The sequence below is a fragment of the Nycticebus coucang genome, chromosome 12 (assembly GCF_027406575.1).
Source record: "Nycticebus coucang isolate mNycCou1 chromosome 12, mNycCou1.pri, whole genome shotgun sequence".
Classification (NCBI taxonomy): Eukaryota; Metazoa; Chordata; class Mammalia; order Primates; family Lorisidae; genus Nycticebus; species Nycticebus coucang.
The window spans coordinates 19,812,410-19,836,517 of NC_069791.1; the positions used below are offsets into that span (position 1 = coordinate 19,812,410).

At 35.3% G+C, this 24,108-nt stretch overlaps 1 protein-coding gene across 4 annotated transcripts in view; it reads left to right on the top strand.

Annotated features, from left to right (window-relative positions):
* Window positions 1-24,108, top strand: part of SCAF11 (SR-related CTD associated factor 11) — a 79,991-nt gene that overhangs the window by 17,744 nt on the left and 38,139 nt on the right. For 2 of the 4 annotated variants that reach the window (XM_053555597.1, XM_053555599.1), the window contains exons 2-5: window positions 274-411; window positions 8,740-8,821; window positions 10,572-10,729; window positions 22,479-22,556. In XM_053555597.1, the coding sequence (XP_053411572.1) occupies window positions 8,761-8,821; window positions 10,572-10,729; window positions 22,479-22,556 (297 nt within the window). In that variant the 5' untranslated portion in view covers window positions 274-411; window positions 8,740-8,760. Of the gene's footprint in view, window positions 1-273; window positions 412-8,739; window positions 8,822-10,571; window positions 10,730-17,692; window positions 17,862-22,478; window positions 22,557-24,108 lie in introns of those variants that run through there. The other 2 variants (XM_053555598.1, XM_053555600.1) reach the window with 2 other exon arrangements.

Consider the following 24,108-nt stretch of genomic DNA (forward strand, 5'->3'; position numbering starts at 1 on the left):
GATCAGTTAGATTCAGGCTACAGATTCCAACTAGCTTTCTATAGATTGTAGTTTTAATCTAAGTTCTATTTTCAAAACTTTTATGGTATTATTTTTATTTTTCCAGTATGTACACTATGCAGTCTATGACCTGCATAGGAGTTTATCTCATATTTTAGTTTTCATAGTTTCATAGTTTGTTAGGGTTAAATCTGTATTATGTGCAGATCATAAACAATTTACTGTTATTTTCTCAAGTTCATTCCTCTCTGTTACATCTGTGCTATTTTCTAGATTCCTGGGACCCTCTTTTCTGTTCTCTGGCCAGAAAGCTTGCTGTTCATTTACTCTATTTCCCATACTGTGTCTGGATCCTAGACAAGAAGACAAAGGGAGAAAAATCAAGAAGTTGGTCCAGAGTTTCTTCATTTGGTGAGGATGATTTCTCTCTTATAGTTTTATATTCCTACTACTGCCACTGTTGGAGCTACTGCCTCCACAGGATTGCTTGGGTTCTGGGACTTGAGGAGTTAATAACAGAAAAAAGGAGTGATTTCCCCCTGTTCTTTCTGAGCATTAGCAGAGTCCTTTCTCGCTTCTTAGACCAAGTTATGGGAATTCTCTTAGATCTCTCCTGGTTATTACTAAGGCCTACTTTTTAGGTTTCAGGCTCCATTAAACCCAGGCTGGGGGATTCTGAGTGGTTTATTTAAGACTGAGTTTGGAGGGCGGCGCCTGCGGCTCAAGGAGTAGGGCGCCGGTCCCATATGCCGGAGGTGGCAGGTTCAAACCTAGCCCTGGCCAAAAAAAAGACTGAGTTTGGAGTGTGAGAGCCTGCATTAATAGTAATGGTTAACATTTCAGTGCTTATTGCTAGACAATATCATAAGCACAGGTTTGTCTAACTCTGGTGCCCAAGTTGTTAATCACTGTCACTCAGCCTGCCTCTTCTTTTTTAAATAAAATTTTGTTGAGTTTGGGGACTTACTTGTTTTGGATATAAGATAGAAGATAAAGAGGAATAGACTGAGGGAAGTTCATGGAGTTACTGTGGACTCTTTGAAGACCTTGGACATCAGCTATATAAATCAATGTCGTATTTAGCGTCTTTATCAAGTGTGCTTTGTCCTGGGCTTAAGTATGTCCAACACAGACAGCTTTTACTTTTTCCCAGAATCCCTTTCATTCAACTCTGGTTCCCATTTATCCTATCAGTGCCCTCAATAGTAGGGTCTGTAATGTAATAGTAGGGTTGGTTTCGGGAGTAGAACAGGTAATAGTAGGGTTGGTTTCGGGAGTAGAACAGGTAATAGAGTTAAATTTTCTCATGCCCATTTATATGTTCCTCTTTTTTCTTTGTACTCAAAGAATCTGATTCTATCCTTTTGAAAAAATATTTAGTTGTTATTTAGAAGTGGTGATTTTCTTTTTTCAGTGCTTTGTCTTTCACTTTAGGGAAAACAAAGAAAATGGGCAAGCAACAGTTTTGTTACTATTCTCTATTTCTCTGTTCTTTCTAGCAATAATAAAATTGATCATAATGACAGTTATTTTTATTGGATGGTAGTGAGATTGCAATTTGAATCTAGGCCTGTTGTATTCTAAATTTTGTAGTATTAACTAGGATGTAGGTATCTTTAGGTACCATAGGCTTACTTGAAGGACAATAGGAGCAAGCAAGGAGAAAGAGTTTTAAAGTGAACTGGAAAGGAAGGAAGTATGGGTTGTGAAGAAATACATTCTTTTCCTTTCCTTTTCCTTTGGAAGAAAAAAAAGATGGATAGAAGGAAGGAAGAAGAGCAATTTGAAACTGAACCAGACCAGCCTAAAAAGATTAGATATTGCTAGGCATCTGTGGTTCCTCTGATTCCTTGAAGACGCTCTAGCAGTTGGTAAGGTAGAACATACATTATGTATTAGCAACCCAGACATAACTTGCAACAGTTTGTTTTTGAATGCACTGTAATGGCTGGTCTAGGATTCCTACTTGCATGTATTTCAGGGTTTCTGTAGGAAAATGAGTTTTGAGTTCCTAAAAACTGATGAGTACCAGTGCTTTTTTTAAATTTCAGAGTCCAAACTTAAATGATAAATAAAATGTAAACTTTAGATATTCTTCTCAAATTGTTATGTGAACATATTTGGAATATTACTTTCACTGTCTAACAGAAACCGTACAGTAGAACCTCCATAGTTGACTACCTCCTTGCTTTGACCACATCCTTAAGTTGACCTAATTTTCATAGATAGACCGGACATGCACCACATGTATGTATCAGTACAGTAGCCTAGTTCCTTATGTTTATCACTTCACGTGTGACTAATTTGTTATAGTTCCTTGGGTGGTCCACCTTACAGAGGTTCTACTCTATAATGAAATAGAAAGTTTCATTATACAATGTATGCAGGTCATTATGAAAGTTTTGAGAGACATAAAAATCAAGGAACATAAAATCCATGTGGATAGGAACAAATGAAGCCCCCCCAGCAACATCGATAAGCTGAGCAAGTTGAGACTTGCACAGGTGAATCAGGACACCGTTGACTGTGTTTCCTGAAACACAGTGAAATAATGGACCATAACATAGTCTTTCTCACATCTTTCTTAGTGATCCATATATAATGAAGCTGAAAGATAGAAGTACGTTTGATATTATATTAGAATAACAGACTAAAAAGATAAGTTAGCTTGGAAGGTACAGCCTCGTAAGAAACATTAAAGATTGAAATTTATAAGTAACAATCATCTGAAAAGGAAACCATTTACTAAAACTCTGGAATTAACATCTATTCTTTCAAGTTTATTTGAAATAAATAAATGTTCATTTTGACTTACAGATAATTTATAGAACTTATTAGAAGAACTAATGAGTGCTATAGGTAGACTATACCTTGTGATTTTTACAACCATAAACAGTTAATAACGCAAAATTAGGAAGATTCTAACTTTTCAGTTAACTATAAGAAAGGGTAGTCCTGCTCCCACCCACAGCTTCTTAGATCTTTTATTGACCAGAAATCACTGGTGAGGCCCATTACTTTGTGTGGTATTCCCGTGTTACCAGAAATTCAAAGGAAAACTGGTATTCAGAAGCCTAGATTATTAGATTAAAAACTGGAGGCTAGGCAGATAGATAAACATGAACAAGTTGTAAGTTTGTAAGTTGCTGGAGTAAAACATTTGTGATTTTTGTTTAATAATAAAACTATAAAGACCCTATCAGTTTAAATAAATAAATGAGTAATCATTTTCAGTTATAAAAAGTTGTTAATATGGAGAATTTCAGGAAAAAGCATACAACATATTTGGAGCACCTAAACAATTTTTAAAGCAGATTTCTAACATAAAGTCTATAATGTAACTTGGTTGGAGTTTCTTAAGTTTTCAATGATAACCTTTTTTTTTTTTTGATGCTCTTCTATTGCCAAAGATAAACTGTTATTAATACATGGCACTTAATTGTGTGAGTCCTGAAATAGAGGAGAGTATTATAAAATATTAATTATAATTTATATAACTCTAAACTTTGTATTCTTAAATTAGGAAATGTGAAAATAGCTGTCAGACTATTTAGATAGAACAAATAAATTATTGAGCTACATAAAGGGATAGTATATTATATCTCCTAAAAAGTTCTTAGGTTCTTAAAATATTATATTAATTTTCAAATTGATGTTTATCACTTTAACTCCAGCTTAAGTATTTTTTTATTCACAGATATTTAGGTTAATGGGGGAGATAGAATGCTATGAATTTTCCCAAATAAAAAAATATACTTAATTATGGATTATACAGGAGCATAACATTACTCTAAAATCAACTAAATTGGGAAGCTGTCTAGAGCAGTGCTTCTCTGTTTTTAACGTACTTATGAATTATATACAGATCTTGATATAAAATGTGGATTCTAATTCAGTAGGTATGATTGGTCCCTGAGATAACCCTGTATTTGCAACAAGTTCCTAGATGATATTGATGCTGCTTTTTTGCATGAATGGGGGGAGAGTAACCTTTAAATATCAGAATTAAAAAGGTTTTTTATTTTTTTGCAGTTTTTGGCCAGGGCTGGGTTTGAACCCGCCACCTCTGGCATATGGGGCTGGCGCCTTACCCCTTTGAGCCACAGGCGCCACCCTAAAAAGGTTTTTTTGATTGATACATAATAGATATACATATTTTGAAAATACATGTGATGTTTTGATATATTCATATAATGGGTAATGATCAAATTGGGGTAATTGGGACATATATCACCATAAACATTTATTTTTATAAACATTTTTTTATAGATATTTGAATTGGGAACATTGAAATTATTCTCTCTAGCTATTTTGAAATATACAGTACATGGTTGTTGACTGTAGTCACCCTGTTGATCTTACAAGTAGGTCTTATTTGTTCTATCTAATTGTATTTTTATTCCCACGAATCAACTTCTCTTCATTTCTGTAACCCACCCCCCTAGACTTTCTAGCCTGATAACCACCAGTCTACTCTCTATCTTCATGAGATCTGCTTTTTTAGTTCCCACATATGAGAACATGTGATATTTCTCTTTCTGTGCCTGGCTTATTTCACTTAACATAATAATCTCCAGTTCCATCCATGTTGTTCTGCCAGACAAGATTTTATTCCTTTTCGTAGACAAAGAATATTCGATGTGTATATATGCCACATTTTCTATGTTTATATTATTGATTTGAGGCCCATCTTTTCTGATATAAGAAGTTTAATATTTATAATGCTTTTGCTGACTCTCACAAATTTGACATAATGACATGTTTAGATTTAGGTCTTTATTTTTGTTCCCTCTGGTTTTGTTCTTCTATAACTTTCTTTGGGTTATTTGAAGATTTTTATTTCATTTAAATTTATTGTGCTATTGACTAATTTTTTTAGTGGTAGCTATATGAAGTATAATAAACATAACATTTCACAGTCTACTTAGAGCAGTGGTTCTCAACCTTCCATTTATCCATTGAGAGACACCTAGATTGATTCTATATATTGGCTGTTGTAGTGCTGCAGTAAATATGGGAGGGCAGTTAACTCTCTAACTATTGATTTCCCTTTTTTTATGGCTGTATGCCCAATAGTGGAATTGCTGGACCTTAACTGTGTTCTATTTTTAGTTTTTTGAGGAACCTTCATACATTTTTCCATAGCGGCTGTACAGATTTATGTATCTGAATTTTTTTTTTTTATAGTGGTCTTTTGAGCACTTCTGGTGCCTTAGATTGAAATACTTTGGAATTATTCTAGATCCTTGCTCTCCAACAAATATTCCATACCCAATCTACCCGCAGATCCTGATGGCTGTATTTTTAAAACACATCTGAAATCTCAGTACTTTTTATCACCTTTGCTAACACTGTGGTAAAAGCCACCATCATTTTCCCCTGAGATTCTTGCAGTAGTCTTCTTGTTGGCCTCTGTTTTTTCTCTTGCCTTCTCTGCTCAAAACCCCCCAGTGACTCCATGTCACTGAGAGAAAAAGCCAATCTTACCTTAGCCTAGCACAGTGATTTTCAACTGGTGTGCCATGAAAATTTTTAAAGATCATTGATTAATTTATTTTTGCAAGAAGTTCAATGCACAGTAAGTATATTCTTCTTTTTACTTTTTTTTTGATCAATGTAATTTAAGGGTGCCGAGGTTTAACTATAGGCTCAAGTATGCCATGAGATAAAAAAACGGTTGAAAAACACTGGCTTAGAAGATGCTGCTTGATCTTCTGTTACCTCTCTATCCTCATCTACTGTTCTTCCTTCTTTTTATTCTAACTACATTCATCTCTTTGTTATTCCTTGAACATACCAGACATGCTCCTTTTTACTCCTTAGCCATACTGTTATTTGTTTGAATATTAAATATCTTTATTTGGTGATTCTGGAAAATGAGTTACTTTTAACTGACATACATGCTAATATGAAGATTTCAATTGCTAGACATGCAGATTGGTTAATAGGAATGACCTATTTTAGCATATATGGGCTCCGTGCACTTGCTGGACTGTTACATTTCTTCCCATATGAAAACTTTCTCTATCACCTCTAATACTTTCATATTAAGTCCCCTTTTTACACCTTATTATGGTGTATACAAAAACATCTAATATACTGACACATGCTTCCTTTTGTGCCAAATTTTGAAAACCTTCTCTAGGTTCAATACAATGAAATACTATTAAGAACTTATATTCTGCTGGTGCCCATAGTTCAGTGGGTATGGCACCAGCCACATACACCAAGGCTGGCAGGTTCGAACCCAGCCCAGGCCTACTAAAACAATGATAACTGCAACAACAACGAAAATAGCTGGGCGTTGTGGCAGGCACCTGTAGTCCTAGCTACTCGGGAGGCTGAGGCAAGAGAATTACTTAGGCCCAAAAGTTTGAGGTTACTGTGAGCTGTGACGCTATGGAACTCAGGGCGACAGCTTAAGACTCTGTCAAAAAAAAAAGAGCGAGAACTTATATTCTAGGCCAGGTGTAGTGGCTCATACCGGTAATCCCAGCATGTGGGAGGCCGAGGCGGGTGGATTGCCTGAGCTCACAGGTTGGAGACCAGCCTGAGAAAGAGCAAGGCCTCCTCTCTAAAAATAGCTGGGCATTGTGGGGGGAGCCTGTAGTCCCAGCTACCTGGGAGGCTGAGGCAAGTGAATCGTTTGAGCCCAAGAGCTTGAGGTTGCAGTGAGCCATGGTGCCATGGCACTTTATCACGGGTGACATAGCGAGACTCTGTCTCAAAAAAAAAAAAAAAAGAACTTATATTCTTATCAACTCTACTGTGGTCATTTCCTCCAACTGGCCTGTTAGCCCAGGACATCAAATCTCGAGAGATAGGTGACTTTCCAAAACTCACCTTGCCTAGAAGTTATACACAAGGCTCCTTGTTCAGAGCTACTCATACATGATGGAACTTGAGGTCCTACCTAACCCATTTTTCATATGTAAAATGGGAGAATAGAATATGCTAAATGTGTGAGAATTAAACAAAAAGATGGACATGAAGGATCTACACTGCCCTGTCACCACCAGTTTTGTCTCACTGCTTTAACTCCCGTGGCAGTGCATGGACACATGGTTGCTACAATTTAGTAAAAATACAGGGGGTGCCAAAAAAAGTATACACATTTTAAGAAAAGCAAAAACTACGGGCGGCGCCTGTAGCTCAGTGGGTAGGGCGCCAGCCCCATATGCCGAGTGTGGCGGGTTCAAACCCAGCCCCCGCCAAACTGCAACAACAAAAAAAAATAGCAAGCAAAGTATACAATGGATTACATTGTGGCAAGATTAGAAGCAGAGAGATTTAAATAGCTAGAGTAACCAGCTATGAAGTGAATTACAAAAGCAAGAATGGAACAGTGAACTGAAATGGGGTCTCACTCTGGCTCTGGCTCAGGCTCAGGATGGTCTCCAAACTGTGAGCTCAAGTGATACACCTGCCTCAGCCTCCCAGAATGCTAGGATTATAGCCATGAGCCAATGCACCTGGCCAGTGTTACTCTTATTCGGAGAGATTTATAAGATTCAGTCTGAGCTGCTTGATCATTAGAGATCCATTTATGATGTAGCCCTACTTAATTTACATTGCTCTGGTTATTTCTTTTATTACCCTTGCTGTGAGATATTCTTTTTATTTATTCATTGTTTTTTTTATTTTTTAGGAGGGGGAGAAAAGTGACTTATCCCCTGTACAGCTAGAGAAGTGATTTTTCAGAAGTCCCCATGTGGGCCACCAAAATGATTTAGAAAATGCTCAGTTGCTCAGTAGGTGCTGCTTACAGGAAAAGAAAAGAACTTCTCTAGGCCAAAATTGGAATATGAAAATATAAGTTTATTTTTTATTAGAGAAAGGGAAGAGAGTAGGGGGAAGAGAGAATAGAACAGGGAGTGAGAGGAGAGAAGATGGGTGGAGGAGAGAAAAGGAGCAGGAAAATGGTGCGGCATCCCAAAGTAGGGAAGAATGCCAGCCAATCAATCTTTCAGATATTCTTGACTTACATGCCTACCTTCCTCAGTACACACGTACGTACACACACAGGCATGCACTCACAGTTTCCCTCACTTGCTGACCCACTCTCCTTAATCTTGTTAGATTGGCCTAGCTTAAGTGCTATTTTATTTCTTGTACTGTTTTGCTCCTTGAATGCCTTAAGTTCCTCAACATACATAATTCTTGGAAAACTCCATTCCAAATTGATTTCTTTTCCCTAAAACTTCAGTTGTGTTTACGTCTGTGCCACAAGATTTATCATTCAGTCTTTGTTGCTTAATAGTTATATAAGGCTTTTTCTTTCCATAAGACTGTACTTTTTGATGGCAAGGAATATGAAAGAGTACTGGATTATTTATAAACTGGTTTGTACTGTGTTCTTTGATGTATAAAGTATTTCTCACTGGTCAGAATTGTTTTTTAAAAAAATTGATATTATTGGGCGGCGCCTGTGGCTCAGTGAGTAGGGCGCCGGCCCCATATGCCAAGGGTGGCGGGTTCAAACCCGGCCCCGGCCAAACTGCAACAAAAAAATAGCTGGGCGTTGTGGCGGGCGCCTGTAGTCCCAGCTACTCGGGAGGCTGAGGCAAGAGAATCGCGTAAGCCCGAGAGTTAGAGGTTGCTGTGAGCCGTGTGACGCCACAGCACTCTACCAGAGGGCGGTACAGTGAGACTCTGTCTCTACAAAAAAAAAAAAAAAAAATTGATATTATTGGGAGAAGGCAAACATAACACTTATGTACTCTTTGATTCATCCTATAGGAGACTGTTTTCCGAAGAGAAATGAAGAAGAAAACTGTATATACCCTAAACATGGGAGATAAAGAGTATGAAGATACAGAAGGTAACTTTTCATTTTTATAAAACTTTTGTGTTGAAAGTACAGTCTAGTGTTTTCAAACTGTTCATTTGTATACACTTACAGTACATAAGAAGTTTTTTGTTTTTACTTATTTTTGTTCTTACATTCTGAAAAATGAATTTAAGAAGTATACACATTCATTTTCCTCCCATGCCTTTTTTTTTTTTTTTTTTTTAATTTTATGTTTTGAGATAGACTGTAGCTCTGTCAGTCCAGCTAGAGTGCAGTGGTGTTATATTTCACTGCAACCTCAAAGGTCTGGGCTGAAGGATCCTTTTGCATCAGCCTGTTCTTGTAGCTGGGACTACAGGTGTGTGCTAGGATGCCCCTGGCTATTTTTTTCTGTTTTTAATAGAGATTGAGTCTCACTTTTGCTGAGGCTGGTCTTGAACTCCTGACCTCAAGTTATCTTCTTGCCTCGGCCTCCCATAGTGTTAGGATTATAGGCATGAGCCACCATGCCTGTCTCCTTGTCTTGTATTGAGTTAATAAAGGTTTTTGGAAAAGAAAAAAAAGCTAGTGGGTTTCTAAATTTGTTTCCACTGCTTCTCACTCAAGGCAATTTTTTTTTAAGGCTTGGTAATGTTTGATTATTAGCTAATATTTGTAGATTTAATCTCAAATTTAATCTGAGGGCCTAAATATTTTTTCCTGCACAGAGGACTTGTATTGGCTTCTTCCTGGACCCAGGCTGGAACCACTGTAGTCCCATTTGAGTAGCTTGGCTTAATACTGGGATCTCTCAGGATCATTTTTCCTCCCCTATGGTGGACCAAAGGACTTAGTTTCCAGATCTGATCACCAGCATGGACATTTGCACCTAGGAAAATTCCATTTGCTTGCTATATACTGTTCATATTTCAGTTGAAAATCTCTTATTTTTGTTTTGTGTTTATGTTGAATTTTAGAGTATCTTTTGTTTACAAGTTAGCAGTACATACTTTTGTATGAGTTGGTTACCTTGCTGGTAGGAGTTCAAATTTGTACAGATCCTAAGTAAGAGGATAATTTGGCAATATATATTCATGGTAAATGTATACACATGTTGGTTTAGCAATTTTGGAATTTATCTTGTAGCTATACTTGAAAAAATGTTAAATGGCCATTTTTTTCCACTGCAATATTATCACAGTCAAAGGTTGAAAACATTGACTGTGACAATATGAATGTCCATGAATAGTTTTCAACCTTTGACTGTGACAATATGAATGTCCATGAGCAGATTAAAAAAAAAAACAGACCACTGTTTTGTAATACAGTGTTCTAGCATTTGTGCATAGGTGGGAATATGAAGAATATGTATTAGGATTTGTTTTTTTGTGCATTAAAAAATATTTGGAAAACCACAGTTGTAACTTAACTTGTTGGATTGGGTGAAACCGCATGAAGGGGGGTAAATTTAAGTGGGAAGTATATTTTTAAATTTTCAGACCATGTGAATATTACTTATTTTTTAATTAAATTAGTGAAAAGTTTGTCTTACTCCTCCATTAAAAAATATAAGAAAGTAAATGTTGGGGGTATCTGGCTCAAGGTGTGTATTTGTTTTAATTTATGTAAGATCTAATTTGCTTTGTAGGAGGAAAGCCCTTTAGACTACCCTGGTTCACTGTACTCCCAGAAACAAGTCATTTAGTCTGGAGAACTTGAAAGCACATATCAGGTATACTCCCAGACATGAGTCATTTGGCTTGGAGAACTTGAAAGCACGTATTTCTGTTTTACTTTACAGGTAAAGAAAATAGAGATGATACTGCTACCACTGGTCCTTTGTACAGTGAAGCCGACAGATGTCCAATATGTCTTAATTGCCTGGTAGAGAAGGAAGTTGGTTTTCCAGAAAGTTGTAATCATGTGTTCTGTATGACCTGTATTCTTAAATGGGCAGAGGTAAGTCTGAGAATAAGTATTAATTCCATTGATACATTAATGTATTTTATTTCCCTAGCTTGATTGCATTATACCTAGTCTAAAGAGTTGATGGTGCCTTTTATTTCACAGTAATACATTTTCTTCCTATTTTAGGCAACTTTCCCTGTGGTCAAATTCTGTCAGTTATTGCTTTTATTCAGACTTTTATTCTTTCATACTTAAAAAATTTTAAATAAATACTTCAAAAAACCCCCAAAAAAGTAAATCATCATACAGGAAGAACAGATAAAACTTATTCTTTTGATAATAATGCAATAATTTATCTTCAGTGTACTTGATGCTTTTAGGTTAATATGTTTATTTCTAATAACACTTTCTGTCTGCTTTTTGTTTTATGTTTTTCAGAGTATTTTCACATAGGTTATTTGATTTCTTCCTTATATCAACCTTGTGGAATAACTAGAGCAAATAGATGTAGTAGCATCCTTCCATTTCACAGATGAGGAAACTTGGATTTTATGATCTTTATGGCCAAGATCTCATAGCTTAAGAGGCAGAAGTGAATTTAGAGCTTCATTTTCTAACTCCTGTTTTTAATTTTAGTATGAACTAATTTCCAAGGTAAAGACATTATTGAAGTTCTTCATAGGTTGTGAATGATTAAGAAACAGGACAAAAGCCTCATTTTGGGCTTTCAATGTATTATGTTGACTTAATTTGGGCCAAATTCTTTGAAATAAATATTAATTTATTATAAGCTCCATTGTTATTAATTGTTAAATGAACTTTTTTTTTTGCTCTAGGGGCTGGGCGCAGTGGCTCACACCTGTAATCCTAGCACTCTGTGAGGCTGAGGTGGGTAGATTGCCCTGAGCTCACAGGTTTGAGACCAGCCTGAGCAAGAGCAAGACCCCTATCTCTAAAAATAGCCAGGTGTTGGATGGTACCTGTGGCTCAGTGAGTAGGGTGCCAGCCTAATATACCATGGGTGGAAGGTTCAAACCTGGCCCTGGCCAAACTGCAAAAAAAAAAAAAAAAAAATAGGTAGGTGCCTGTAGTGCCAGCTACTTGGGAGGCTGAGGCAAGAGAATCGCCTAAGCCCAAGAGCTGGAGGTTGCTGTGAGCTGTGATGCCACGGCACTCTATCGAGGGCGACAAAGTGAGACTCTGCCTCTGAAAAAAAAATAGCCAGGTGTTGTGGAGGGCGCGTGTAGTCTTAGCTACTCAGGAGGCTGAGGCAAGAGAATCACCTAAGCCCAAGAGGTGGAGGTTGCTGGGAATTATGACACCATGGAACTCTACTGAGGGTGACAAAGTGAGACTCTGTCTAAAATAAATAAAAATAAATTTATTGCTGTTCATTTTAGTCATGCTATATTTTCTGAGTATTTTGTTAGCATGTAAAGATTAGTAAAGCAGATCTCTCTCAAAAATATTTTTAACATTAATTGCATTCCAATTATTTGGTATCCCTGAGCACATTGGAATTAATTGCACAATGACATCATTGGGGTTTTCAAATTTCATGTTTTACTTTTATGTTTGCATTAGTAGTGGAGAATGGAGAACTTGTATATTGACACTATGACCAGGTTCTGAGAGGAGGGAAAAAAAGATTTGTTATACCACTTGAATTCATAACAGTATACATAAAAACTTTTAATTTAATTAAAACCTAGGCCAGATGTACTGTGTGGCTTAGGTCCCTAATCTTAGCACTCTGGGAGCCCAAAGCAGATGGTTTGATTGAGCTCAGTAGTTTGAGACCAGTCTGAGCAAAAGGCAGACCCCATCTCTACTAAAAGCAGAAAAAACTAGCTGGTGGTTGTTGTGGGCACCTGTAGTCCCAGCTACTTGTCAAGCTGGGATAAGAGGATTACTCAACCCAGGAGTTTGAAGCTGGCGTGAGCTATGATGCCACAGCACTCTACCTAGGGCGACAGAGTGAGACTGTGTCTCCAAGAAGAAAAAATGAATGAATGAATACAGACCTGAACTGGTCTTTGACAAGAATGAACACTAGGGATACATAGAAATGTATTTTTGGGGAAAAGTACTTTGAGTTTTGCTGAGTTAATGAGATTGGTAAATCTCTGGGTGTTTGTGTGGTTGTAGGGTTAGCGATTAAAGAAACAACATGTATTGTTCTCTGCTACACAACTAAATATTTTATCTTGTGTTGAATTCAGTGCACCTTGGCTACTTTGCAATTAAATTGTTTTTAAAAGAGCTTTTGCTTTGGGTAAAGAAGCGGTATTGCTGGATGGATGGAAGGTTTAAATTGGGTCCTTTTTTATTGTATTTGGTGACCACATAATTGTGAACTTCAGCAACTCAATCTGCGTGCATATTTTTCTCTAAGAAAATTAGAATATATAAATATGGTTCTCCAGCTCTTCTGATGGCTCCTAGTAGTTCTTTCACACAACTATAAGCTTTACCCTAAGGTGCATGTTCCAGGTTTCTCTAGGGCAGTGGTTCTCAACCTTCTTAGTGCTGTGGCCCTTTAATACGTTCTTATGGGTCATGACCCACAGGTTGAGAACCACTGCTCTAGGATATCTAGCCATGGAATTGCTAGCTTTGTAGACTGTGTATATATTTAATTGTAATAGGCAGTGGTAAATTTAATCTATATTTTTAATCTTTGTTGATTTTTTTTTTTTTTTTAACAGAGTCTCACTATGTCGCCCTCGGTAGAGTGCCATGGTGTCACTGCTCACAGCAACTTTAAACTCTTGGGCTTAAGCAGTTCTCTTGCTTCAGCCTCCCAAAGAGCTGGGACTACAGGCATCCACCACAGTGCCTGACTATTTTGTTGTTGCAGTTGTCATTGTTTAGCTGGTCTGGGCCGGGTTTGAACCTACCAACCTCGGTGCATGTGGCTGGCACCGTAACCACTGTTATGGGAGCCAAGCCTTTGCTGAGTATTTTTAAGTTGAAAATCCTTGATAACATACATAGTGTTGCGCTCACTACCTTTCTTGGATGTGATAGTTTTTTTTCTTTTTGTATAAACATTTTGTTGAAATCAAATCATTTTTCAAAAGAACTTAGGAATTATTTATCTCCTATATTACTGTCACAAATGGTGATGCTGGGTGGGGTGGGGAAGAGTTATATTGTTTAAACAAAAGTTTAAAGGTCAGTAAACCTTTAAGTTGAGTAGTAACAATAGGACAATCTACAAATAAAGTTTTCAGAGAAAACTAGCTAGCAAAATCACTTAGGCTTTCAAGTAAATTTTCAATTTGAATCTTTTATTACTGTGACAAAAATTAGATACTTTTTTTTTTTTCTTTTTGAGACAGAATCTCCAGCTGTTGCCCTGGGTAGAGTGCTGTGGCATCATAGCTCACAACAACCTCTAACTCTTGGGCTGAAGTGATCTTCTTGCCTCAGTTTTTCATTTTTAGTAGTGATGGGGTCTCACTCTTGCTCAGGCTGGTCTTGAACCTGTGAGAGCTCAAGCAATCCACCTGCCTTGGCCTCCCAGAGTGCTACCATTACAGGCCTGAGCCACTGCGCGCAGCCAAAAATTAGATAACAATTTGAAATATAGAAGTGCTTTGGCAAGTAGAATCAGATTTCAAATTCACCAGTGACTTTTTTTTCTTTTTTTTCCCATCATCGCTAATGAAGATCTTTCATTTTCCTAACCTTCTGTTTACAAGAGAGATATGCAGTTTACTTTGGATTTTAGGATTAGGAATAAGTGCCTGTATTTGGTCTCATAATGGGCCATCCTTAGGCTTTTTTAAACATTCTTTCATTTAATTTCATTTAATTCACTATTTAATAATGTTTATTTAACATATCAGACAAGAATTCTGAACTCTAGTAATATGTCTTCAGATATCTTATGGTGAAGTTAAAATTGTAAAAATTGATCAGTAGTTTAAAATTTTACTAGTATTCACTTCCAGTAGAATAGTAGAAATTAAAATGAGATTTATTTCATTATGGAAATTTATATTATAAGAAAATAACACAAAATGTATACAAGGTCATTTGTCTGGGTTTCTTTGTCTTTCAGAAATTCAGCTGTGCTCTCTGAGTTTTTTTTTCTTTTTTGAGATAAAAGTCTCACTCTGTCGCCCACCTTGGAGTGCTATGGCATCAGTCTAGTTGACAGTAACCTCAAAGTCCTGGGTTCAAGCAATCCTCCTGCCCCAGCGTCTGGAATAGTAGAAACTACAGGCACCTGCTACAACACCTGGCTAATTTTTCTATTTTTAATGGAGTGTGGTCTTGCTCTTGCCCAGACTGGTCTTGAACTTCAGAGCTCAAGAGTTCCTCCCTCTTTAGCCTTCCAGAGTGCTAGGATCACAGGCATGAACCACTGTGCCTGACAGGTTTTGAGATTTATACTCATTGAAATATGATTCAGAATAGATGTCAAGTGCTGAAAATGGACTTACTTATTTACTTTCACCTCAATATTTTAGGCATTGAAGAAATTCCCATAAACACTGATTTGTAAGAAACCAGTGTTTAGAAAAGTTAAGGTGTGCTGTAGTTTTTTATTTTTATTTTTTTACCCTGAAATTTTTCATGCCCTTAAAATATATTTTAAATTAAGGTTAGTTTCATTCTCTTTAGCTTTAAATTTTTTTTCTTGTGATTATTTAAACACAGGACGTACAAATGTATAAGGACTTTAAAATGATTAAGACACTGAACTTTTGTAGTGAGGAGGTATGTCATATAGAATCCACTTAGGGCAAAAGGAGTGGCCTGTATTGCCCTGAACTTAATTGCCTGCCCTTAACGACACTAGAATAAATTGAAATTAAGCATGTCTAGTGTGACTGTTCAGTTTCAAGGAATTCATTTATGGAAAGCCTTTGGTTTATAAAATGATGATCATGATACAGAAATAGAATATTGAACAAACATACAATAATTTGACACTAAAGAAAGGTTGGAGCTTTGTTAATTTAAACCATTGCTGTTAGAACTGAGAATCTGAAATCAAACAAAATAAGATGTTTGAACTAATGAAATGTGTATAGAACCAATATAGTAAAGTTTATCAGCTATTTAGTTAGAAAGTTAATTATTTTACCCATATTGTGAGTGAAAGCAGAATCTACTCTTACTGATAATTTTTTATTTACATAAATTTAACCTTGGTTATCTGAGTTTGCACATTTTAAGTAATTAGAAAAGTAAAGGCTAGAGAAATCTGGCACAGTAGTAGTAACAACTGATTGTAATTAAGGTATTCTACAGATAAGATACCACCCAACACACACATATACATGCACACAATTGAGAAAATAGGGTTTATGATTTTGTATTGTGGCCAAGTAATCGTTAAAATTTTGGCCCTTAAATGGTGACGGTTTGAGGGCTTGGAAGCATTATTACATGTTTGAAGCATTTAAAAGTTCTTACTCTATTTAAAGGGACCTGCAATGTATGTGATGAGGATATTCTTAATATCTGCTAGGTTTTCCCCTTTATCTTTTAAGGGAAAATATGTCCCTTTCTTTTAAATATTGTTTTTTAAAATGTGAGTAGCTTTCCCATTGTAAGTAAATTATCTCTCAACTTACCTCAGTCATCCATTTGTATAAAGTGTTAACAGCTTCAGTTAAGTAAGGTCAATGATATAAAAACTGGATAGTTGACAAAGGTATGCTTTCTCCCATGAGACTAGAAATGGAGAGTCTTAACCAAGGTGGCACAGTTTTTGAAGAAGTCAAACAGCAGTGTTCAGTGCAGACAGGTGAGGAGTATGTTTTTGAATTAGTATGTACTGGAAAATCAAGACATGAGTAGTTCATTTATATCTGGACTATAGGTGTGTTTCATAAGTAGGTGTTTCTTTAGGGAATAAGTGGAAATTTGTATGCTGTTCTAGTGATTAGATTACTTTTCAACAACAATGATTCAGCAAAGCTTTATTGTCTAGGTTTTTTCTATTAGTTTTTCCTCAAATTTTGATTTTTCTTTTAATTCCTGGACTAACCCAAACTTCTTTGTTATGTATTTCTCTGTGAACAATAATGTATTTGTGGAATACCACTGACATTAATCTTTTACACATTTATAAAGTGTTATCAAATATATTTTTTATTTAATTATTACATCTGTGCATCAGATGATCAGGGCTTTCCATCTTCCTCCGTAGAGTGGCTTGGAGAGATTTCCAGGTCTGACTCCTCCAGAACTTTACTGATCTACCTCTGTTTTCACCCCCTGAATTAATACTTTGGGAAATCCTTTAGTAGAGCAAAGAATATTTTTGCATTGTGAACACTCATTACCTGAAGCATATATAAAAAGATTTTCATTTAATACCTTATTTACCAGTTGAGTAAATTAACCTGTATTTCTGTGTAGCCTAGTTTTAAGTGTCAGAATATGTTAAATGATTTATATAGATAGTTTACTGAATTTTCTGTTTTTATATTAGAAAACAAAAGTCTTAACTACTGAATGTCGGAAGTTAAGTGTAATTCTACTCAACTATTATAATGTATCTGGGAGAACATGAAAGGGTTTCCTTTGAGCAGTTACATGAATTCCATTCTTACTTGGTATTAATTTTATTGCTGACAGTCATTTGTCCTTTAGGATACACTTCTGAAAGCTGGTGTAAAGAACCACAATTTCTCTAATACGGATCGACAAGACTATCTTGAAAGAACTGGTTAAGTGTAATAGGGAACATGTAGGCTGACTCCAGGTGAGCACTTATTTTGGAGGTTCAGGTTAGGTATCCTGGAACTATCCCCAAGAAAGGGTAGGTCCTGGTGAATTGCTTTAAAATAAGCATCAGCCTCTAATGGTGTGTATTCTTAAATTATCTTTATTTGATTTTGAACTGCAGTTTTATATAATATGCTCTATTCGTTAGTAGAAGTAGATTGTTCTAGAGATCCCCATGAACAGGCAAACCTACCTATAAGCATAGGTACTGAGGATTAGTCTTTAAGCTCTTACCTTTAACGCTTGCTTCTCTCTCTCTAGGAGGGGCTATCTATAGGCAGCCTATGTGATTGAGGATAGATCAGCAGCAGGAAGCAAGAAATATTAGAAATCAAGAATCCTGAATTTCCAAATAAGGAAGGTTTCCTGTTCTTACATTTAAATATGGGTTTGTCTGAGCTGGGAATATACAACGCTTCAGATTAATAGGGTATGTTTTACTGAAATCATTAGGAAGATTATTCTTTTCTACAAAAATTGCCTGCCTCTTTGACTGATATAAGCAACCTTAGTATAGAGCATCACATTAAAATGTATGCTCTGTTTTTTAATACACATTACACTGTAAAGCAGTGAGCAAATTCTGCTAATTTAGTAGTTGTAAAGTCAAATGGTGTTGTTATGAAACTAAATTAGACACGTTAAAAATTGTTGAAAGTCATTAAACAAGTGAATAATTGAAGACTAAGGAATCAAATGGTTAACAATTGAAGGGTTTTTTTTTATCATTTAAGGAAACAAAACTTGGTTATAATTTTCTTCAAAACTAAAATCCCTTTTTAAAAAGAATTAAGTATTAAAATTTTTCTAGATTAGTTAAAATGTGAACTTTTAAAACCTTACAGCTTAGAAATTTAATAAGTTATTCTAGTGGTACAAACTTTAGTTTGAAAATGAAAATTAAAATATCTGAGATTTTTCTGGATGGACTTCTGCTGGGCATAAGGCATCTTTGGGAATGCCTTAAAATTAGGCCGGTCTAAATCATTTTTAACAAGCTATTTGTAAACATTTTCCTATTAAAGCTATTTGATCATCACGTTATATGCAATTTAATGCTTTCCTAATGAACTTTGGTATATGTTAAAGTAGCCTTATAGTTTTCTTACAGTATACATTAACAAATAAAGATCCAGTTAATTTTTTAAAATGTATTTTGATTTCTTTTTCATTGAATTCTTTCTAATCACTCTTAATTTATTGAAGTATGCTATGGAAGCTTAACTTGGGATAACTTCTTTTCTATTTCCCCTTTGAAATGCTTTGCTAAGCTTTCTGAGGTCAGAAATGGATAACAATGTTTCTTAGCTATAGCAAAGATTTTATATAAATATGTATGGATTTTATATGAATATATATATGGCTGTTTTCTAACCTGTGCTTTCCTTAACTGGAGAAAATAATGAGCCAGAGCAGATTAACTTATTTTTTGGCTTTAACTAAATTATCTTTAAGAAATTTAAGTATATACAGATTGTGACAATATATAGTAGTTTTCTGACTACTACTTTTTTCCTTCTATTTTCTTTCTATTTTTGTAATAGCAGTGGAACTCTTCCTTCAAATGAAACTAGCCAAATCCAAGGCATTTACACTTATGGAAGAAAAGGAGTGAAAATTTTATTCAGAACCCTATTAATTGATACAAATCAAAATGGAATGGCTCAGGTTAAAACAGTCAAATTGACAATCATAAAGGAAAAAATGCTGTTCAGCTGATGTCAACAGAGGACATTTATTAAAGGAAAATGTAAAGATTATACTGTATAACTTCAGTGTCTTTGAAAGATTTGATGAACTTGATAAAAAGTAAATTTCTTTAACACATGGCTTCTTGGGCTCTTCTGGATGGACTTCTGCTGGACGTAAGGCATCCTTGGGAATGCCTTAAAATTAGGCCAGTTCAAATCATTTTTAACCACCTATTTGTAAACATTTTAAGTGTTTAATAAGTGTTACAAATTGAAATAGCTAGGTTAGAATAATAAAGTTCTAATTTCCATATATATAATGAACTTACAAATTCCAATAAAAAAATCACTAAGAATTCATGTCTCTGGTGGTGCCTGTGGCTCAAAGGAATAAGGCACCAGCCCCATATGCCAGAGGTGGCGGGTTCAAACCCAGCCCCGGCCAAAAACTGCAAAAAAAAAAAAAAAAAAAAGCATGTCATCTTATTGCAGTTGTCTTTTGTTAATTAACCAAGTTTTTTGTTAGTATAGTTAAGTTAGTTGATGTTTACAGAACCTTACACAATACTTAGTATATGGCACATATTCTTCTAAGAATTATTAATTAATTCCCATAAAAACCTTAGAGGTAAGTTCTGTTATATTTATTTTTACAAATGAGGTAACTGAGGCACAGAGAGGTTGTGTAACTTGCTCGAGTTTATACATAAGATATGAAAGTAGACAGTAAATGCATAGCCTATGCATATTTGTTATAGATTTTCTAAAAACATTGAAGGAAGCAAATATTCATTTATTAATATTCATTCTTTTTAAGATGTGTACCTAAATTTACCTTTAGGATAGATACAAAAATATATTTTGAAACTTTGGTAAAGATAAGAAGTACTTGAAAGATTTTACTTTTGAATATTCTTGTCTTAGTGCCCATAGCTCAGTAGTTAAGGTACTGGCCACATACACTGGGGCTGGCGGGTTTGAACCTGGCCCAGGCCTGCTAAACAACAATGATGATAACCACAACAAAAAAATAGCTGGGCATTGTGGCGAGTGCCTATAGTCCCAACTACTTGGGAGACTGAGGCAAGAGAATGGCTTAAGCCCAAGAGTTTGAGGTCGCTGTGAGCTGTGATGCCGTGGCACTCTGCCCAGGGCGACATAGTGAAACTCTGTCTGAAAAATAAATAAATAAATATTCTTAAGCCATAAATGTAGCATTAATATCGCTAACCTAAGAAATTCCATATAGTTAGGCTAATATGATAAACAATCACATAGTTATGATGTTAAGTTCTTTGAACTAGAGTTACTTTTTGTAGTGTACTTCCAAAACAATGTAGAATACTTTTGGCACTACTTGTAGCAGCTTTTGAAATTACATTTTAAATTAAATAGCTTCTTAAGTTCTCTGCAGGAAAACTAATAGCATCCTAAATCCATAGTAAACTTAACTGGCTTCTACCTGTCTTAACTGATTTAATATAGTAAATTCACATTTCCTAATTCAGATGTGGGTAAGCATTTTCTTATCAAAGCCTAATTATTTAAATGGAAAAAAAATCACTTTTTAACAGAGTAGTAAAAAGTAACTTAGTTTATATTTTAGCCACACTCAAAGTATCTAGTGTGCTTTATGAAAATATGTTAAATGATTAGGGACCACACAAGTCTTTTCCACTGGTACTTGTATAAGCATATCTCGATAATGCAATAATGCCAAGAAAGGCAAAGATCACACCTTTTTCTACTGAGAAATGGTACAGCTGCTGTAGATTCCATTGCTGTCTTTGTTCTTTTAGACAATTGCTATTAAGTTGTTAAAATCCTATTTTACTCTTGTAACCATATGTATTCATAATGTCACCTTTTGGTATTTATAGGCTACAGAGTCCCTAGTAGAAAACATAATAAACTCATCTTAAATTATTTAAGTAATAATAAATCCATTCTTACAGCAAGATTTAATAGTATTGTCAGAGAACCTCTTAATTGTAGTTCATGCATAGAAATTTTGAAAGACAAGAAATATGTTTATATAACGTTGACTTATAACCACAGAGGGATTGGGGCACCAAGTTCCTCAATAAATAAATTACAGTTCAATTTGAAGAAGACTAGCCATCTAATTAAAAAGATAGACAAAGACCATAAATAGACAGCTTAAAGCTAAAGAGTTCCAATAAAAATAGAAAATATGAGAAATGAGGGCCGGGCATGGTGGCTCACACCTATAATCCTAGCATTCTGGGAGGCCGAGGTGGGTAGATTGCTTGAGCTTACGAGTTCGAGACCAACCTGAGTTAGAGCAAGACTGCATCTCTAAAAATAGCTGAGCATTGTGGTGGGCTCCTGTAGTCCCAGCTACTTGAAAGGCAGAGGCAAGAGAATCTTTTGAGCCCAAGAGTTTGAGGTTGCTGCGAGCTATGACACTATGGCACTCTACCGAGGACAGTAAAATGAGACTGTCTAAAAAGAAAAGGAAAAAAGAAAATATGAAAATGCTCAGCCATACTCATATAAAAGGAAATGTAAACAAAAAATATGAAAATATGCTCAACTGTACTCATACAAAGGAAATATAAACTAAAACTATTATGGCATACCATACTATTAAGAATAGGGCAGTTCTGAATTACTGTTAATCATATGAACTGAACCAATTCATGATTTATAATTAAGAGAAAAACAATTCAGTTCAGCATATGGATTAATTATACTTTGTTATATTAAAATAATATATATGTATATGTATTGTATATCAACAAAAGGATACTTAAGAAACTGCTGCTGGAGGCAGCTAGGTAGCTGATGGGGTGGAAGAATACTTTCTTTTTTTTCATATCTTTTAAATATTGCTGGCATGACTGCCTTTTTACTGTAACCTTTAGAGGGAAAATATTAAGTCATAGAATATTAAAATCTACAGGGAAACTATCCAAGCAATTCCTTTCACAGCTGATTTAGAGTTGCCCTAGTTTAGTACAACTGCCAACTTTACATCACAGAGCTGCCGATTTCTGCTTAGCTCATCTTTTGTTTTACCAGTAATTCTCAACTGGGCAGCACATCTTAATGGGATCTCAGTAACAGAGATCCTGTCTCTTGTTCATCATTGTATTCCAGTTATCTAGCATATACGAGGTATTCAGTAAATGTTTAAATGAATGAAACAAATTTAAAGTATTTATTGTTCTGTGGTGTGCGATAGACTGAGGGTATTTCATCTTCAGTTTTGAAAGAAGAAAAAAAATTTCATTTCCAATTAAACAAAATTTATAAGTGTATTTACCATAGTATAATTTTGATCTATACTAAAGAAACATTTGTAAAGGTATAATTTATTAATCGTTTTTCAGACACTGGCTTCATGTCCTATTGACCGAAAACCTTTTCAGGCCGTGTTTAAATTCAGTGCATTGGAAGGTTGTGTTAAGGTAAGTCTTAGATTTTATTTTGAAGCATGAACTACATAAATTTAATTGAGGCTATTTTGCGCTGATAGATTTCCACTTCATGTATATTTGAAAATTCCACTTTAGGTTTAATATGTTATACTATTTTTGCTCAAAATGACAAAGTTAGATGTTTCAGTGGGGATACTGAAATGCTGAGGCTTTTTTCCTTTGCCCCCTAAAGAGGGTGTTCCTATAATGGTCATCTTTGTAATATTTCACAAATGAATAATGGAAGTTTCATACTAAGTCTTAAATACAGAATACTTACATTTAAATTTAAGATTCTTTAGCCTGAGGACTGCTGTATTTGAAAAAAAAATTTTAATTGGATAGTACTTCAAGTACTTTTTTTCATTGAAAAATATTTGAAATGGACTATAAGATTCAAAGAACTTGTAAAAAAACTTAAGCCCAAAATGACTAAAAGCCATATTTTCATGAAAAACATTTTAATTTGAGTTGATAAAAGTAAATATAAAATGATGCTTTTGTGGCTTGGCGCCTGTGGCTCAAGCGGCTAAGGTGCCAGCCACATACACCTGAGCTGGCAGGTTCGAATCTAGCCTGGATCCGCTGAACAATAGTGATGGCTGCAATTAAAAAATAGCCAGGCGTCGTGGCAGGTGCCTGTAATCCCAGCTACTTGGGAGGTGGAGGCAGGAGAATCGCTTGAACCCAGGAGTTGGAGGTTGCTGTGAGCTGTGATGCTACAGCACTCTACCCAGGGTGACAGCTTGAGGCTCTGTCTCAAAAACAAAAAAAAAGATGTTTTTGTTCTTTAGTTCTGGTTACCACATTGATGCTACTGTCTATGTAAATAGGAAAAGCAGTGGAAGCAGTGTACAACTGTTTAAACGTTAGTTGTTCTCAGTATAAGCATTTATAATTTATTTTGATATATTTTTAGCAGGTGAGTTGATGCAAGATACAAACAAAACTGCAATTCAGATAACGTGATGAATGTTAAAAATTATTTACTTGTTTTGATTGTGTAACTATGCCATCAGTGCAAATTAGTATATGCATATATCACAGAGAAAATGTAACATTATTTAAGTGTAATATAATAAAAATGAAAGTTTGGCTTCCTGGGATGACATGTTTTCCACTTTTCCAAACTGTATGCATAATTTTGTTGCTAACGATTAGTTGTTAGGCTTCCAAATATATTTTTCTGTGAAATTTTGTTCTGTTGCTTAGAATAAAAATTTATGTTTATTTGATAGGGGTTTTATCTTATTTAAATTAAAAATTTGGTATAGTGCTAATTTTGTCTAACTTAAAGGTGATTTTGTGTCATTTGAGGTATCTTCTGCAAACTCTGGAAGTTGTTCTTTGACCTTAGCTGCTTTTGAATCTTCCCTTCATAATCTTTTCTCTTTTACAACTGAATTTCTCAAATGAGACTTCTCCCTTTTCTCAATTTCTTACTTACTTTTCAGCTCCTATTAATTGACATTATTATTATTATTTTTTTTTTTTTTTTTTTTTTTGCAGTTTTGGCCAGGGCTGAGCTTGAACCCACCACCCC